This window comes from Salvelinus alpinus, chromosome 13 (genome assembly GCF_045679555.1).
Source record: "Salvelinus alpinus chromosome 13, SLU_Salpinus.1, whole genome shotgun sequence".
NCBI lineage: Eukaryota > Metazoa > Chordata > Actinopteri > Salmoniformes > Salmonidae > Salvelinus > Salvelinus alpinus.
In genome coordinates this window covers 23,715,643-23,735,351 of record NC_092098.1, presented here as the reverse complement: position 1 = coordinate 23,735,351, position 19,709 = coordinate 23,715,643, and the positions used below count along the sequence as shown (strand labels likewise).

The 19,709-nt window shown below is 42.5% G+C and overlaps 1 protein-coding gene across 2 annotated transcripts in view; it reads left to right on the top strand.

Annotated features, from left to right (window-relative positions):
- LOC139537421 (spectrin beta chain, non-erythrocytic 4-like) overlaps positions 1-19,224 on the top strand; it is a 36,331-nt gene extending 17,107 nt beyond the window's left edge. For both annotated transcript variants that reach the window (XM_071338675.1, XM_071338674.1), the window contains 16 exons: positions 364-453; positions 712-990; positions 1,184-1,314; positions 1,546-1,750; positions 2,023-2,268; positions 2,559-2,693; positions 3,119-3,360; positions 4,857-4,995; positions 7,566-7,650; positions 9,286-9,515; positions 9,732-11,242; positions 11,446-11,509; positions 11,643-11,890; positions 12,095-12,265; positions 12,410-12,452; positions 12,792-19,224. In XM_071338675.1, coding sequence (XP_071194776.1) covers positions 364-453; positions 712-990; positions 1,184-1,314; positions 1,546-1,750; positions 2,023-2,268; positions 2,559-2,693; positions 3,119-3,360; positions 4,857-4,995; positions 7,566-7,650; positions 9,286-9,515; positions 9,732-11,242; positions 11,446-11,509; positions 11,643-11,890; positions 12,095-12,265; positions 12,410-12,452; positions 12,792-13,121 — 4,149 coding nt within the window. In that variant the 3' untranslated portion in view covers positions 13,122-19,224. The remainder of the gene's footprint in view (positions 1-363; positions 454-711; positions 991-1,183; positions 1,315-1,545; positions 1,751-2,022; positions 2,269-2,558; positions 2,694-3,118; positions 3,361-4,856; positions 4,996-7,565; positions 7,651-9,285; positions 9,516-9,731; positions 11,243-11,445; positions 11,510-11,642; positions 11,891-12,094; positions 12,266-12,409; positions 12,453-12,791) is intronic.
- The last annotated feature ends 485 nt before the right edge of the window (positions 19,225-19,709 follow it).

Below are 19,709 nucleotides of genomic sequence, written 5' to 3'. Positions count from 1 at the left end.
AAAGACACCTGGGAGCCAGAAATCTTTTTGATTGAGAAGGGGTCAAATACTTATTTCCCTCATTAAAATGCAAATCAATTTATAACATTTTTGACATGCATTTTTCTGGATATTTTTGTTGTTATTCTGTCTCTCACTGTTCAAATAAACCTACCATTAAAATTATAGACTGATAATATCTTTGTCAGTGGGCAAACGTACAAAATCAGAAGGGGATCAAATACTTTTTTCCCTCACTGTATGTTCTGTGGTCAAAGGTTGACGATGTCTCCCATTCTTTATCAATTAAACCATCACGGTCTCCTCTCAATGAGATAGGTATGTACAGACTGTCACTGACCACAGTTTGATGATTTGTTATAGCTGTGGATCCAGGAGCGGCTTCCTCTGGCCTCCTCTAAGGATTACGGCAACAACCTGCAGAGTGTTCAGCAGCATGTCAAGATCAACCAGGTGAGAGACAGATGACCTCTATATGAGCACACAACACTATCTCTTCACAGCATAGCATAAACTGAATAACTATCCCTGCTCATCTCAGACCTAACTACAGTCCCCACACAACAGGACACACCGCCACACATTTTTATAAAGGAAAGCAAAAATGTGAGCTCTTATTGGACAAATTCAGATAATGCCTCCCAATTTCACTCTGTTTTGAGCCGTTTTTACCCAGCTAAACATGACCCCTGGTTCTTATTGGCCCGTCAGACACTGCAGAGGGATCTGCAGGGGCGCCAAGCACGGGTGGAGGAGGTGTTGGACCGGGCGGGGATCATCGCCTCTCTGCGGACCCCTGAGGTTGACTTTGTGCGTGAGGGGGCGGGGCATGTGCGTCAGGTGTGGGAGGTGCTGAGGCTGGAGGCGGAGAGGAGGTCTGTGATGCTGGATGTGGTGCTGCAGGCCCAGCAGTACTACAGCGAGGCAGCCAAGGTGGAGTCCTGGCTGGCAGGCCAGAAACTGCACCTCATCAATGAGGAGAAGGGCACGGTACGCATGGTATCATGAGATTGAACTGGCAGGGTGGGTATGAGACTGGCCCGTTGGTTAGTAGTCCACAGTGCTCCCGGAGGACCTTTACCATGATTTGCCTAATGTGCCTGTTTTTTTTTTTTACAAAAAAATGTACATGTATGGTTGATGGTTTGGATTTTGTCCCTAATATGAGGTCACTGTTGTGTAGGACGAGGAGAGCACCCTGCAGCTGCTGAAGGAGCACCTGGCCTTGGAGGCGACACTGGAGAACTACGCTGAGACAGTGGGCATGCTCTCCCAGCAGTGTCAGCGACAGCTGGAGCTTGGGCACCCAGACAGGCACGGACAGTCACACCCAGGCTCAAACTACATCTAAACACATGCTTCAATGATACTCCAACTCATACCCACAAACAACAGCTAATTCACTGGTGGAATTTTACCATAGACCACACAGAAAATAAAACGGCCTCAGTTTGTATAGGCTACTAAATTTCAGTGAATGATCCGTTATTTTACTGTCTACTGTGTCAGTTTCCCTCTCAATATCCCCCTCTCTCTCTTTGACAGTGAGGGGATCACCAAGCAGCAGTCCCACATAGACCGTCTGTATGTGTCTCTGAAGGACATGGTGGAGCACAGGAAGACCAAGCTGGAGCAGCAGTACTGGATGTACCAGCTCAACAGAGAGGTGGAGGAGTTAGAGAAGTGGATCACTGAGAGGGAGGCCGTTGCCAGCTCCACTGAGCTGGGTCAAGACCTGGAGCATGTCACGGTCAGTCTATCAATCAATCAATCAGGCAATGAATCAATCAATCGACGATGGATGGTCACAATCAGTCCCTGGCGAATTACATTGTCATGTGTTTATTCAATAAACATCATTGTTGTGAGTAGTTGAGTGTTTCAGCAAAGTGCACCATAAAAACACAACTGAATGACACAAAATAAAGTGCAATAGAAATGACAAATGGAATGGAAATGTGAAATACGATACCTGACCTCTATAACTGGTCCCAAGCTTATTCTGGTCTCTCTCTCTCACAGATGCTACAGGAAAAATTCACCAAGTTCTGCTCAGAGACCAACAGCATAGGCCAGCAGAGGATGGAGCAGGTGAATAAGATGGTGAATGAGATGATAGACTGTGGCCACACGGACGCGGCCACCATAGCTGAGTGGAAGGACGGACTGAATGAGTCATGGGCCGACCTACTGGAGCTCATGGAGACCCGAAGACAGATGCTGGCAGCATCACACCAGCTGCACAAGTTCTTCACCGACTGCAAAGAGGTACAGCTCCGTGTTTCTCCAAGATTATTTTCTAGGTTCCCCAAGAGTATTTTCAATAAGCAGAGGGAAACATAGCTAGGCAGGGAGACCTGACCTGCCTGTACAATGGTGGGAGAAACACTAGTACGGTTCGGCTGGATTTATATTAGATTACATCAAACATCATAGTGGTTGGAGGTGCTGGTAGACAGTGTAGACACTTAGATTTGTGAATATCCCGGGTGTGAGGTTGTATTTGTGAGGGTCTTGTGATGATGATGCTGTCTGTCCTGTGTTGTGCTGTGCTGTAGGTCTTGGCTCAGACTGCGGGGAAGATGAGGCAGTTGCCAGAGGTGAGGGCGTGCCAAGCCAGCATCGCCAACCCTGCCACCCTGCAGAGGCTCATGCTCTCCTTCGAGCACGCCCTCCAGCTGCTCGTCTCACAGGTATTGGTATTTGATTAGGATCCCCATTAGCTGTTGTGATAGCAGCAGCTACTCTTCCTGGGGTCCACAGGTGAGTGTAGATGAGGTGATTTGGTGAAATGTCCCCCTCTGACCTTAGAGGACTGTCAATGCACTTTGGCTCTCCTCTAACACCATTCACTCAAATAAGTAATGCTCCTGGAGGGCATGAGGATGTTATAGATGTTAACCCCAAGATACACAGCGCAGTAAATAGAATACCAATATGGACACAGTGGCAAAGATGAAAGATATTGTGTGCCATATGTACCATATGACTGGAGTCATACTTTTGCCTCAACCCTAGCTAGCACACCTGATTAACCTGGTTGTATTCTAAACTGAAGACCAACCATGATTAGTTGATGATTTGAAATGACAGAGGCATGTCCTATGTTGTATTCCAGGTAAGGCAGCTGCAGGAAAATGCGGCCCAGCTGAGGACCATCTATGCCGGAGAGAAGGCTGAGGCCATCATGAGCAAAGAGCAGGAAGTGATGTCAGCATGGAAGGAGTTACTGGTTTCCTGTGAGGCCAGTCGTGTGCAGGTCACCTCGGTGACAGACAAGGTGCAGTTCTTCTCGGTGGTGCGCGAGCAGCTCATGTGGATGGAGGGCATCATGGGACAGATTGGAGGGGACGACCCCAGGTAAGTAATGGAAGGTCTCCTTACCTGAACTAAATGCTAATTGTCAGCCATTTTGATCATCTCATAACTCTGATACTTGACTTGATAAATAGGCTCTTCTTAGTTTAAGGATAAAAAGGAAATGCATCTGTAATGTATATACTGAACAAAAATATAAAAGCAACATGCAACAATTTCAGCAAGTTACAGTTCATATAAGGAAATCAGTCAATTGAAATAAATATATTAGGCACTAATCTATGGATTTGACATGACTAGGCTTGGGCGCAGCCATGGGTGGGCCTAGGAGGGCATAGGCCCACCCACTTGGGAGGGCCTATGCCACCCACCCACCTGGCTCCCCATCTACTGGGGAGCCAGGCCCAGCCAATCAGAATTAGTTTTTCCCCGCAAAGGGCTTTATTACAGACAGATATACTCCTCAGCTCTCCGGGTGGCTGGTCTCAGACCATCCCACAGGTGAGGAAGCCGGATGTGGAGGTCCTGGGCTGGTGTGGTTACACATGGACTGTGTTTGGGAGGCCAGTTGGACATACTGCCAAATTCTCAAAAATTACATTGGAGGCGGCTTATAGTAGAGAAATGAATGTGCTCTGGTGGACATTCCTGCAGTCAGCATGCCAAATGCACGCTCTCTCAAAACTTGAGACATCTCTGGCATTGTGTTGTGTGATAAAACTGCACATTTTAGAGTGGCCTTTTATTGTCCCCAGCACAAGGTGCACTTCTGTAATGATCATGCTGTTTAATCAGCTTCTTGATATGCCACAACTGTCAGGTGGATGGATTATCTTGGCAAATGAGAAATGCTCACTAACAGGGATGTAAACACATTTGTGCACAAAAATAAGCTTTTTGTGCATATGGTACATTTCTGGGATCTTTTATTTCAGCTGATGAAACATGGGACCAACACTTTACATGTTGCGTTTATATTTTTGTTCAGTATAGATATGTTATCTTCTATTTTAGTAACCATTTCAGGCACCCCTAGTTGATCTAATACCTTCTTGGCTTGCACATACTGTAGATAGACCCATTCATGTTATGCAATAAAGCTGTACTTAGTTTAAAAATAAAATGCTTCGTCACCTTGACCTAATTTCTTTTAATATCTGCCATTCAGTTTAATTTGGTTGTGGGAAATAAGGGGAAAAGATGTTGTTTTTGTTTACAGTATTTAAGTAGTCCTCATTTATATTTAAGGATACATCACATACGTAACTTTACTTTCTTTAGCTGGTTTGTCAGAACCCACTAGTCAAGCACCTGGCTAACATTTCACACATACTCTTTTCACACTAGCTGAGCTGAGCCGACCTGCACTTCGCAGGCCTGGTTACAGTATGTATCTACAATACAGTTGCTAGAACCATACTGGAAAGTATGATATAGGGAAAATGGTAATAGGTCCGTCTCTTCACTCTTCTTTTCTGACATTTGCATTTTGTGCTTCCCTCCTGTCTGACGCTGTCCTATGGGGTGGCTTCCGCCAGGGACTCGTCTTCTGCAGAGGTGATGATGAAACAGCATGGTGAGCTGAAAGCCAAGATGGATGGCCGTAGGAAGACAATACAGCAATGTGTGGAGCTGGGAAAGATCCTGCTGGCCGCAGGCAACCCAGCCTCCGAGGAGGTCAGCATCACATATAACTTCACCTACATAAGTATACAGCAAAACCACATTACACTGAATCTGTATGCAGCAAAACATCACACTGTATGGATCCAAACCACACTTCACATCACACTGTATGGATCCAAACCACACATCACATCACACTGTATGGATCCAAACCACACATCACATCACACTGTATGGATCCAAACCACACTTCACATCACACTGTATGGATCCAAACCACACTTCACATCACACTGTATGGATCCAAACCACACATCACATCACACTGTATGGATCCAAACCACACATCACATCACACTGTATGGATCCAAACCACACTTCACATCACACTGTATGGATCCAAACCACACTTCACATCACACTGTATGGATCCAAACCACACTTCACATCACACTGTATGGATCCAAACCACACTTCACATCACACTGTATGGATCCAAACCATACTTCACATCACACTGTATGCAGCAAAATCTCATTACACACTGTACCCAGCTAGCACAAAATGTTCTGAGAACCATATGTTTCTTAGAGCTTGGTGACAGCGTGGTTGTCCTATGTGGTTTTTTCATACAACCTTCCCACAACTTTCAGGGAATGGTGCAAGATAGTTGCTTGGCTTTGGAACATTCTCAGCACATTTAAGGGACTTGACAAAAAAATATATATTTTCTTGGTATTTCATTATTTTAACAGAATATTTCCTAAAAGTTCAAACATGGTTACATTTAATTTACAGTTTGGTAATGAAATGTTCTCCAACTGGTTTGACATTGGGAATGTTCTCAAATAGTTCAGAGAACAACTTTCTTTTGTGGGAATTTCAGTACTTCAGCATAACGTTTCCTGCCGGTTTCCTCATGGTTCTAATTAAAGTCATGTTCTCAAATTGTTCTAAGAGCGTTAAGAAAACTTTACATAAAAACCACAAGAAAATGTTAGTAATGCTCAGATGAAGTTCTAAGAATGTTAGTTAAAAACATATACATTCTGTTCTAAGCATCAACAAAACTATATCATGTTAAAGCTGTTATATGTAACTTTTTGCGATTTCTCCATAGTGCATCTTTATTAAGTGTGTTCAGGTGTGTTGGCTGCACCCTGTTTGAGTAGACGTACAAAAACATTGCACAGCCGTCCAAGTGGCGCAGTAACCCAAGGCACTACATCGCTGTGCTTTAGGTGTCACTACAGACCCGGGTTCAATCCCAGGCTGTGTCACAACCGGCCATGACCGGGAGTCCCATAGGGCGGCGCACACTTGGCCCAGCGTTGTCCGGGTTAGGGGAGTAATTGGATCGCAAATGGGTATCATGAAAGTTGGGAGAAAAGGGCTGTAAAACACAACAACAACAACAAAAAAACATGTTATAGCTAGCTCCATCCTGGTGGCGCAATGGACTAATTCCATGTATGGAGAACAGAAGATTATTGGTTTGAATCTCACTGATGCCGTGGAACAATAACAAAATAAATGTGTTCGTATGATTAAAGGATAAGTAAATGAATTTCCATGTGTCTTATCTGTGCTTGGAGTTCAAAAATGTTAACCCAAAATAAGCTAGCAGTGTTATTAAAAGTCTTATTAAAACATTCAGTGAAAGTTTTAAGGAAGTTATTAAAAACCCTCAGAATAACGTTCTCAAAGCCTTAATATAACCTCCCAGGAAAACTTTCAAGGAACCAAAGTAAAACATTTTCAGAACCTCCCTGCAACCTAAACATAAATGTTTCCAGAACAGGCAAAACGTTCACTTCTGTTCTCAGTATGTTTAAAAAGTATTCTGTTTTACCGGTCGGGAAACTTATGGCTTCATTCCCACAACTAATGTGAAACTAAAAACATACGTTCCCACAACTTCCAAGGAACCAATGTGCCAGCTGGTTAGGCAGCAAAACCACACTTCACATCACACTGTATGCAGTAAAACCACACTTCACATCACACTGTATGCAGCAAAACCACACTTCACATCACACTGTATGCAGCAAAACCACACTTCACATCACACTGTATGCAGCAAAACCACACTTCACATCACACTGTATGCAGCAAAACCACACTTCACATCACACTGTATGCAGCAAAACCACACTTCACATCACACTGTATGCAGCAAAACCACACTTCACATCACACTGTATGCAGCAAAACCACACTTCACATCACACTGTATGCAGCAAAACCACACTTCACATCACACTGTATGCAGCAAAACCACACTTCACATCACACTGTATGCAGCAAAACCACACTTCACATCACACTGTATGCAGCAAAACCACACTTCACATCACACTGTATGCAGCAAAACCACACTTCACTCATGCTGTGTTAGTTAAAACCTGCTGCAAAACAAAAAAAAATGAATAACTAAAATATTATATTATGAATATTGTGTAGGTTTGTCTTCAATGGAGGTGTATCACTTAAACCTCACATGATGATGAATATAATTCCCTGTCAAGACTGACTTCAAATGTTTTAATATATTGTCGTTGCATTCCATTTGTTGTGATCTTGAACGCTCCCCAACCGTCTCTCTCCCCCTCTTGACACAGATAAAGGAGAAGTTGGATGCGCTCCTGGCTAAGCAGAAGGATCTCTCTGAGAGATGGGACAAACAGCAGGAGAAGCTGCAGCGCAGTGAGTGACTCACTACACTGGCAGGCACCGTGGAGGGAGCACAAACAGCTTTCAGGCAGCACTGCAGAAATCTTTATATGGAGGAAGGAAGGGCTTGTGTTCGAGAGTACTGGTTTTAGATTGTGCCTCAGAGCAGGCATCTTCACACTGCACATTTTTTGTGAACAACATGGCTTTCACTATGAATATTTATGTTTGTGTGTGGGCTTCAACAATAGTTTCAACGTGACTAGACTACACACTAAAATAAATAGTTATATATAGTACCAAATAAGGGTTATTTGGCTTGTTACCATAGTGGACCCTTTTTGGTGCTATTTTGAACAATTTTTTGAAGTTTCTACAAAGAACCATTCTCATAAGGTCATTTCCTGGGATTCTACAAATAACCAGTGCATTTACCTGGAGCTAACTCTGCAAATAGCAGTGCTATTCCATAGGTGTTATTATTGTGTTAATTGACAAGTTGAATCACGTTTGCTAGCTATAGAACAGCTGGGGGACCCTAAGGAAAGAATTGGGAACCACTGATTTAGTCACAAGACACCGTAACTGTCCATAGTCATATTTAAGTATTGACGTAAGACATGACATAACACAACAGATTAGATAAACTGGAATGACATTCTCACTCACGGTTGCACAGAAAGAGCTTAGCGCAAACAACGCCCCAAAATATTCAAATGAGCCACCGCCCCTACATTTTAATTATCCCTAAAAGATGAGTCATTATGGTTCAAAATAGAACCATCAAAATAGAACCATCACCTCTTAAGGATCAGCCCCTTTTTAAAAATGTTCGCCTAAAATGACATACCCAAATCTAACTGCCTGTAGCTCAGGCCCTGAAGCAAGGATATGCATTTTCTTGGTACCATTTGAAAGGAAACACTTTGAAGTTTGTGGAAATGTGAAAGGAATGTAGGAGAATATAACACATTAGATCTTGTAAAAGATAATACAAAGAATAAAGCAACAATATATATATATTTTTTTTGTACCATTTATCTTTGAAATGCAAGCGAAATGCCATAATGTATTATTCCAGCCCAGGTGCAATTTAGCAGTGTATGTGCAAAGTTTTAGACTGATTCAATGAACCATTGCATTTCTGTTCAAAATGTTGTATCAAGACTGCCCAAATGTGCCTAATTTGTTTATTAATAACTTTTCATGTTCAAAATTGTGTACTCTCCTGAAACAATAGCATGGTATTATTTCACTATAATAGCTACTGTAAATTGGACAGCGGAGTTATATCAGATATGTCTATGTCCTGGGAAATGTTCTTGTTACTTACAACCTCATGCTAATCGCATTAGCCTACGTTAGCTCAACTGTCCCACAGGGGACCTGAAGAAACATATTTTCTAAGTGTGTAGATTACACTTTACAGAACAGTACAGCCATCAAATACATCTGATACAACATCAACACAAGACCTAGCCGATTCAGAGCTGAGATAACCACGCCAAACTCAGACTTTCATGTAAATCATTAACTTATGTCAATGGAAGACCCATTCATGCCCATGCAGCATAAATGTGTACAGTATGAGGTTCGTCAATGTTCAAAGACTTTGTTATAATAAGGAATATCGAGTTAAGCATGCCTATCTCTTCTTCTTTCCTTCAGAGAAGGATCAGTTCCAGTATGCCCAGGAGACGGTGAAGGCGGAGGCCTGGCTGAAGGCCAAGGAGCCCCTGATTAGCTCCAGCTCCTCCTCTAGGGTGGCTGGGGGGGCTGGAGGAGATGCCCAGGCCCAGACTGATGAGGTGGAGCAACTCATCCTCCGCCACGAGGCCTTCCGCAATGCTGCAGCCACCTGGAAGGAGCGCTTCAGCTCACTGAGACAGCTCTCCAATGTAAGCCTTTCTTTAGATAGATACAGACAGTCTACTTAAGGATTTACTTATGTCTGTTGTCTAACATATCCATTAGGATTTTGTTAAACAAGGGTTTAATTAGATATTTGATTCAATAATTTATAGGACACGTCTTTGCAGTACATGTGCAGTAAACTTGCTAGTTGTTTTACTGTTACATTTGAGGTTGCAGTTCACTTCAATCTCTTCTCTCAGGCAGAGAAGCTGAGAGAAGAACAGAGCAGCAAGCCTTCCCCAATGCCACTCTCCAGTCGGAGGATGTTCCCATCATCCTGTCTCACTCCGACCGTTCCTCTTGCTACCTCAACTCTGCTGAGACAGATGGTCCAGGTGCATATTGAGCCCAGGCCCAAGCAGACCAGTCTGGAGATGTCTGCCTCTGCCTCCTCTGCAGCCCAAAGGTTGGGTTCTACCATAGCCAGCTACGCTCCTGTCATAAATGGCTCTGGTTACCATGGACTGGACCATCAGAGCAGCAGCGGGGGATTGGAGAGTTCCAACTACCCTGGACTGAACCATCCGGGCGGTGGAGGAGTGGACAGCAGCTCTAGTTACCTTGGAGGGAACCATCAGACTGGCCCCCCGCCAGTGGATAGTTCTGGCTACCTTGGACTGAACCATCAAAGCAGTGGGGGTATGGTTAGTCCAGGCTACCTACCTCAAAACCAAAGTAGTGGGGGTATGTGTGGTCCAGGCTACCTACCTCAAAATCAAAGCAGTGGGTGTATGGGTAGTCCAGGCTACCTGCCGCAAAATCAAAGTAGTGGGGGTATGGGTAGTCCAGGCTACCTGCCAAAAAATCTAAGTAGTGGGGGTATGGGTAGTCCAGGCTACCTGCCACAAAATCTAAGTAGTGGGGGTATGGGTAGTCCAGGCTACCTGCCGCAAAATCAAAGTAGTGGGGGTATGGGTAGTCCAGGCTACCTGCCTCAAAATCAAAGTAGTGGAGGTATGGGTAGTCCAGGCTACCTGCCTCAAAATCAAAGTAGTGGGGGTATGGGTAGTTCAGGCTACTTGCCGCAAAATCAAAGTAGTGGGGGTATGGGTAGCTCAGGCTACCTTGCACAAAATCAAAACAGTGTTGGTATTGGTAGCTCAGGCTACCTTGGGCAAAATCAAAGTAGTGGGGGTATGGGAAGTACTGGCTACCTTGCACAACACCAAGGTAGTGGGAGTATGGGTAGTTCAGGCTACCTTGCGCAAAGTGTTGGGGGTATGGGTAGTTCTAGCTATCTGCCTCAAAGTGGTGGGGTCATGGACCCCAAAATGGCATATGCGTGGCAGCATCTGAAAGCTGACTGCATGCAGCCCAGGATCAACCACATGCAAAAAGCTGTCAACCCCCTCCTGGAGGCCAGCAGGGCGCAGAGGGAACAGTTTGGGGACATCCCCATGGTGGATATGATCGGGCCAGAGTCTGGCCTGGATCTCCTCCACGGCAGGCTCCAGAGGGACCCCCGCGGCAGCCGCTCAGACCCCCAGATGGACCACCTGCGGCGGGAGAGGGAGTACAAGCTAGGTCGGCAGACCTCCAGCGAACAGGAGATTCAGGCGCGGCTCAACGAGCTGCCAATGATTGTGCGCCAGGAGCGCTATAGGCGACGCCTGGAGAGGCAGTCGTCCAGCGAGCAGGAGGGCAGTGGGAAGGCGAGGACACCGAGGCAGGACGACTCCAGCGACATGGAAGGCTCCGACAAGCGCTCAACGTGAGTCCAGGACTGCCTGGTCATAACCTCAGCAGTTCTTCACTGTGCTGTTTGTTTGTGGAAACTCATTTAACAAGCTCATTACAAAAACAGTTATTACAATTTGCACTGTCCACCATGATCCAAAACCATTGATTTGGAAGGTAGAGTATTGACTATATTCCCTGTTTGGGTGACTCATGGCAGAAACTGTGTCATTGCAGAGAGAAGAGAGCCACCACCATGGCTGAGATTGTGGAGCAGGCCCAGGAGAGAGAGGCAGCACAAGTAAGTTATTTCACATGTACAGTATTTAACAGTATTTCGTATTTTGTTTTTGTATAATGAAGATCGTTTGTGAGGCCACACAGGCCTGCTTTTCGGATTTCTGAATGACACACCTCTCTCCTGTTTGTTCCAGGCTCGAGGGGAGACGTACCGCCCCACCAGCAGCCTCTCAGCACCTGTGACCTACGAGCGCCCGCGCGCCCGAGACCGTCCCAAACCCCGCAGGAGACCCCGTCCCAAAGAGCCTGAGGAGAAGCGACGCTCTCGCTCGGCTCCGGCCCAGAGTCCGGCACAACTTCTGCCGCCCTCACACACTGCCCATAACGAAGGCTTCCTGTACCGCAAACACGACTTTGAGGGCCACCAGAAGAGTCCCAGCAGGTGGGCGTCCACCGACTCAGTTGCACACACCACACACCACGCAGACAAAAGTTAAAAGGTTAATGTAGCTAGATCACAAAATAATATGTGTATATACAGTACTCTATTGACACACATATTGACACACTATGAGTTCACTTTGGAAGAAAGTAGAAACGTGCATAAGCAGTTGCCCAACAAGCTGTTCTTGTTCTTGTTTTGCAGTAAGTCCTGGGTGAATTTGTATTGCGTGTTGTCAAAGGGAGGGATCACTTTCTACAAGGACGCCAAGAGCACCACCACACCTTACAATGAAGAAACCCCACTCGACCTGAGCGTCTGTATATGTGATAGCACCATAGGATACAAGAAGAAGAAAAATGTCTTCGTTATCAAGTATGGCTTGATGAAGAGGATATTTTTTTACTCCACCTTATTTTAGCATATAATCATTTTCTTCACCTTAAAACGTTTGAGTGACCAGAGGATAGACTCTTGGTACTTCCAGTAACAATGTCTCTCTCCTTTCTTCTACAACAGGAAAAATGATGGCAATGACTATATTTTCCATGCAAAGGATGAGGTAAGAATGCCTGTGATGAATGTTTCATTTAATGTCTTAACATCAATGTTTTATTCCCATTAGAGAGCTAGATAGGCCACCCCTCTGAGCAGAGTTCCTCTCTAGGTTTCTTCCTACAGTAGGTTCTTTCCTTCTAGGGAGTTTTTCCTGACCACTGTGCTTTCGCTTGGCTTTGCTTGTTCTTTGGGGTCTAGGCCAGGTAACCGTAAAGCACTTTGTGACAACTGCTGATGTAAAAAAGGACTTTAAAAAACACATTTGATTGATTAAATTACTGGTCCTGCTTCTTGGTTTTGTGGAAACCCTGACAATATCATGTCTCTGGGTACACTTTTGCAGGAGGACCTGAAGGCTTGGGTCACTAACATCACCACCAGTATAACTGAACACGAGGAGATTGCCAAGTGGGACAAGCCCACCACCTCGTCCACAGATCCCGACCGCTCGGAGAGGAAGGAGAAGTCTGAGGGCGACGCAGACGCCAGGTCAGAGAGGTCTGAGATGGGAGGAGAGGTGGAGGAGGAGGAGAGGTCAGAGAAAGAGAGGTCTGAGAAGGGAGAGGGGTCCAAGAAGAAGGGAGAAGGCTCAGAGAAAGCAGACACGTCGGAGACGGGTGAGAGGGCAGAGGGAGGGGCAGGGGGCTCCAGCACGTCAGGGAAGAGCAAATGATCCCCGCTGAGTGGAGGAGTGGACTGGCATTCAACCATCTAAAGCCCCCCCCCTCCTAACTTTACCCTACGACACCAGACAGTGCTGAACAAGAGAGACGGGGGGAGATGTGTACATTTCTGTGCATATTTTCTCTCTTTTTCTCTCTCTCTATCTCTCTGTCTCTCTCTGTGACATCCTGAGGCTTGGGTCCTAATGTTAACTGTGACTGACTGATCTTTCAGCCCCTCCCCCTCCCCCAGGCAAAATACATCAATACTTGCATTGCATTGTGGCCCTTGCTGGTAGGTTGGAGGATAGGGGAGATTAACCAGCGCCACTGTGTGGTCACAGGCATTTGTCACAGTCACGACTCATTGATCATTTATTTCTTGGATTCACAGCATCTCTCAGTATATATATAATATACCTATGACTGACTATGTAATGCTCTGTCTAAAACAACCCAAGCAGTGGTGAATGAAATGTCTCACAATATTTTGAAAAAGCTTTTTTCTGAAGCAATATACTTTTTTATTTCTTCTCTTTGTTTGAGAGAGAGTGAAAGGAGACAAGAAACAGTTGCTTATTAATTCTATGATTGTTCACATTCATCATCAGCTTATTTCTGTCAGGTCAGCAGCACCTTAAACACTTCCAACACGTCTGTGTATACTCAGCATATTGACATTTCAAACCCACCTCATTGCTATCTCTGAGTCTTGTTGTCATGATGGAATGCTGGTATTACCTACTTGTGTTAATAATTGAATTGATCAACACATGATTCTCTTCTGAACTTTTGGATTAATCATGTACAGGCCCATGCCATACCAGGAATAAAGGTGAAATAGGGTTGCCATTAAAACTCAATCACATTCAAGAGTCTATTCAAGGAGGCAATGCCCAACATAACCTCCTTGTGGTGCCAGACCTGTGTCATGGCATGACAGTATAGTGCACCTTCTATTTGAATGCCTTCATGTTCTTCGTGGTCTTGAGAAGTTCACCAATTTTTTAATTAATTTGGCAGTGCAATAATTCCATCTGAAGGGAAGGTCTGTGTAAAATGCTAATATCATGGTAGATCTTAAACTATCCCCACATAAAGTATGGTGAAGCATTAGAACCTCATTGCTGTTTTTATTATATTATTAGAATATATTTGACAGGGACTGTAATGGTTTCACTTGTGAAAATACAGTAGTAACATCAACATTACGTGAACCCCAGAATATACAGTTGAAGTCAGAAGTTTACATACACTTAGTTTGGAGTCCTTAAAACTTGTTTTTCAAACATTCCACAAATTCCTTGTTAACAAACTATAGTTTTGGCAAGTCGGTTAGGACATCTACTTTGTGCATGACACAAGTAATTTTTACAACAATTGTTTACAGACAGATTATTTAACTTATAATTCACTGTATCACAATTCCAGTGAGTCAGATGTTTACATACACTAAGTTGACTGTGCCTTTAAATAGCTTGGAAAATAACAGAAAATGATATCATAGCTTTAGAAGCGTCTGATAGGCTAATTGACATAATTTGAGTCAATTGGAGGTGTACCTGTGGATGTATTTCAAGGCCTACCTTCAAACTCAGTGCCTCTTTGCTTGACATCATGGGAAAATCAAAAGAAATCAGCCAAGACCTCAGAAAATAAATTGTAGACGTCCACAAGTCTGGTTCATCCTTGGGAGCAATTTCCAAACGCCTGAAGGTACCATGTTCATCTGTACAAACAATAATACGCAAGTATAAACACCATGGGACCACGCAGCCGTCATACCGCTCAGGAAGGAGACGCGTTCTGTCTCCTAGAGATGAACGTACTTTGGTGTGAAAAGTGCAAATCAATCCCAGAACAACAGCAAAGGACCTTGTGAAGATGCTGGAGGAAACAGGTACAAAAGTATCTCTATCCACAGTAAAATGGGTCCTATATCGACATAACCCGTAAGGCCGCTCAGCAAGGAAGAAGCCACTGCTCCAAAACTGCCATAAAAAAGCCAGACTACGGTTTGCAACTGCACATGGGGACAAAGATTGTAATTTTTGGAGAAATGTCCTCTGGTCTGATGAAACAAAAATAGAGTTGTTTGGCCATAATGACCATCATTATGTTTGGAGGAAAAAGGGGGAGGCTTGCAAGCTGAAGACACCCTCCCAACCATGAAGCACGAGGGTGGCAGAATCATGTTGTGGGGGTGCTTTGCTGCAGGAGGGACTGGTGCACTTCACAAACTAGATGGCATCATGAGGAACGAAAATTATGTGGATATTTTGAAGCAACATCTCAAGACATCAGTCAGGAAGTTAAATCTTGGTCACAAATGGGTCTTCCAAATGGACAATGACTCCAAGCATACTTCCAAAGTTGTGGCAAAATGGCTCAAGGACAACAAAGTCAAGGTATTGGAGTGGCGATCATAAAGCCCTGACCTCAATCCCATAGACAATTTGTGGGCAGAACTGAAAAAGCGTGTGCGAGCAAGGAGGCCTACAAACCTGACTCAGTTACACCAGCTCTGTCAGGAGGAATGGGCCAAAATTCACCTAACATATTGTGGGAAGCTTGTGGAAGACTACCCGAAACGTTTGACCCAAGTTAAACAATTTAAAGGCAATGCTACCAAATACTAATTGAGTGTATGTAAACCTCTGACCCACCGGGAATGTGATGAAAGAAATATAAACTGAAATAAATCATTCTCTCTACTATTATTCTGACATTTCACATTCGTAAAATAAAGTGGTGAATCTAACTGACTTAAGACAGGGAATTTTTACTAGGATTAAATGTCAGGAATTGTGAAAAACTGAGTTTAAATGTATTTGGCTAAGGTGTATGTAAACTTCCGACTTCAACTGTATCATAAACTACTTCTCCCTCCCTGTTTTCTGTCTTTCTGAGATTAAACCAATAGAAAATGATTGTCAGTCAGAGGAGGATTTATGTACAATTGTCATGATCTAGTCATTAAATTGTAGATATCTTTACGTACAGTACACCAATAAATCCTATGCTCTAATAAACAGAGTTCTATGGAATGAAGTGGGTTAAGATTAAAACATTTACATTAATCTACACAAATGAAATGGGGAAACAACATCAGTCAATTACGATATTGCTGTTTATTTCATTTAAATTAAAAATATGCAAATTTGGAGTCACTAACAAAGGATAGTGTATATACACCAATATCTAGTTAGATTTAACATTTTACAAGGGAAACATGTGCTGGACCTAGGTACATTTGTTGTGTATTTATAAATGTGTATTTCATTTAATTGATCATACGGGTTTGCTACAGACAGTTTTTTCTATTAGTAGTTAGATCCTGTCAGGCAAGTGAATTATTATAAGAACAGTCCTGTTGAGAATGATAGGCCTTTGCTACATTTACTGGAACTGGTTAACTGGCTTGGATGATAACAAAGAACTTGCTAACCTGAATGCTAGTTTATTTAGCAACTCTGGAGCTGATCAGACTGGTATCCAGGCTACACACGTTTTAGCTGTGACTCTTGAGCTATGACTTCAAAGCTAAATACAACCATACATCCACAAAATGTTTTGCTTGCTTCAGTCATATTGGATGATTAATTATAAACATATATTGATAAGAAAGTTAATGAACACAAATAAAATGTTGGTTTAGTTAGTACTGTACACCTACAATATGAAACCTCAGGGTAGCCTAGTGGTTAGAGTGTTGGACTAGTAACCGAAAGGTTGCAAGTTCTAATCCCTGAGCTGACAAGGTACAATCTGTCGTTCTGCCCTTGAACAGGCAGTTAACCCACTGTTAACTGCCTAGGCCGTCATTGAAAATAAGAATTTGTTCTTAACTGACTTGCCTAGTTAAATAAAGGTAAACTTTTTTTTATTTTTTTTATTTTTTAAATAGCCAGCATAGTATGATTGAAATTTGGTCAACTCTATTTCAAATGGGCTACTTTTGAATTATGTTTACAGATATGTTTTATCTGATTCCTAAATGCCCCATACCATGGACCTTCCAAATCAAACATCATTGCTTAAAGTGTTCTGTGTGTGTTATTAGTCATAACCAAATCTCTAAAAAATATAAATAAAAAACCTTGTCAAGCCTTATTCCCAAAACCAGTAGTTAGAAAATGAATTGATTTCACAATATACTCAATACAGACTGTTCCATTTGACTCAGGATGCAAATACTGGCACTCATTGGTATTAAAGTGTTATGACACAAGCAACAGTCTAACTGCAGCTTGTTGATTGGACACAGTTAACTTATTGGTAAGACTTGAATATATCATGATATACTGTATGTGTTATGTCATCTGTTACAATGTCGACTAGAAACTGTTGAGAAACTGTCAATTACAGTATAACAACAAACTGTCTATTGTAGGTGGTTATTGTAGGTACCACCATGCCATTTTGGATTACAGGCTTTAAAAACAAATGGTACCTAAAATGATAATTTATTAGTAGGCTTATTACCAATTGTTTTCATTGTAACTATTTCCTCCGGAATTGAGCCTTTCATTGCAATACATATTTATTAGTTAAACACTAGTAGCTGTTTCTCTTATTTTCCACTGTGGAAAGAGAGAGGCTCTCCTAATTCTATTCATTCTAATTCTATGGTTCCGCCATCTACATTCTTATCAGAGAAATCCCAGCATCACTTGATTAAACAAACAGGTTAATACTATAATACTTACTAAACACATATAAATACTACAATATCTACTAAACACAGAAATACTATAAGGCCTACTAAACACACAGAAACAAGGTAACGTAAAGCTCTTGACCTCATGGCTAGTGTTTTTGTGATTTTGTGTTTTTCTTGTCTCCGATACTGTGTTAGTGTACCTTAATGATACCTATACCTTGCTGCTATGACATTTTCTCTATGTAAACCTCCTTACTTGCTGATGCAAAATTTACGTGAACATTGGTGTATGCTTGACACAAAGGTGTTAAGCCAAGAGTTTTTGAAAAAGTAATCATCAACCATCCTCCACAGATCAGTAGATACATAATGCATTCTATATAGTAGTGGGAGAGATTCCTGATGTTGCAGCCACTCACAGTGTTTAAAAATCAAAGTAAATTTGCTTGATTGAGTAGAGAAAGTTAACAGATTCCTGTGTTAGAGATTTCACTCTGAAGTAGAATAATAGAAAAAAAAGTTAATTTAATTTGGCAAATTAGTAAACACTGCCAGAGTGTACTGTTCTTGAGACAGGCGTACGCAAAGGTCAATTCTCTTGATTTTGAGGGGGTAAACATACTGTCATTATAACACCTCATGACGTAATCACCAATTAGCATTGGCAAACATTTATTAGAATTCATGGACTTAATCCATATGACCAGCTATGTACTTAATGCTACAATCTCCACTTCTTAATGCCTTTGTGCATTTAACACATGGAGCAAAATGTCAAGTGTCATGACTGGTAATGTCAAGTGTCATGATGACACACTTATGTAGGCATAATGACACAGTTATGTATACGCCTTCAACTAAAGTATTCCCTGTATTTAACCAAGTCATTTGTTACATTTTTTGTAAGAAGAAGAAAAACTGTCAGTGTCATAAAGCCACCTGGGGTTAGTAACTGAACCACATAGCTCTGACAACCTAAGTGAATAAATCAGTCATAGATGTCAAATGAAGGGCTGGTCTTTTAAAAAACAACTGTGTTTTCTGTTTTGAGGTAATAACGCTTCAGATCAGTAAGCTTGAAATCTTTGCTTATGTACAGTATGTTGGTACACAATAAAACATTTTTATGCTGTATTCTGTAGCCCTCTTATAGCAGATCAGTGAAAGGCTGAAACACATCAGAGCTACTCGCAGTTTTCAAGAGAGACGCAAGTCGAAACATTAATAATTGATGATGTGCACAGTGTAAAACGCTAGTGACGACGCAGGGTCTATAAGAAATATACATGTATACAGTATTGCACAAAGTCTGCACAACTCAATGTATGTCTTTTAAGAATGTACATTTTAATTCTGATTTGTTTATTAATAGACTGGAGCAACATCTGCCAATATCTGTCTGTTGAAATATGAAATATGGTATTGTCTCATAAACTCTGTTCATCCCTTAATCTGGGCACTGTCGTTTTTAATACTGTATATAGCTTGACTGGCACCCATTTACATGAAAATCACATTATTTATTTCACAATGCACAAGAACCTCAAATCGAATTATTAGCTCTGATCATTGGCCCATTTCCAATAATATAAGCAGATCAATTCTGTATGGCTTCTATATGATACTGTGTACAATTATTTACTGAGACGTGTTCTCTACAATAATACTTTAGGTGTATGTTGGTCTTTGTCCTGCACCAACCTGCAGATCTCTATCACTACATCTCTGTTTTAGACATGGACACTGGTAGACATGGAACTGTCCTTTCCAGAAGTTGTCTGAGTCTAAATGTATGCCCATGCACCGCCAGTTTGTTATCGCCACGTGCCAGGCTTCAGACACACAGGTAGTGAAGGAACACTACCAATCAGTGAACTCAAATGAAAAGGATATCTTTATCTATTTCAAGTCTTCTGCAAGCCATGAATCAACAAAT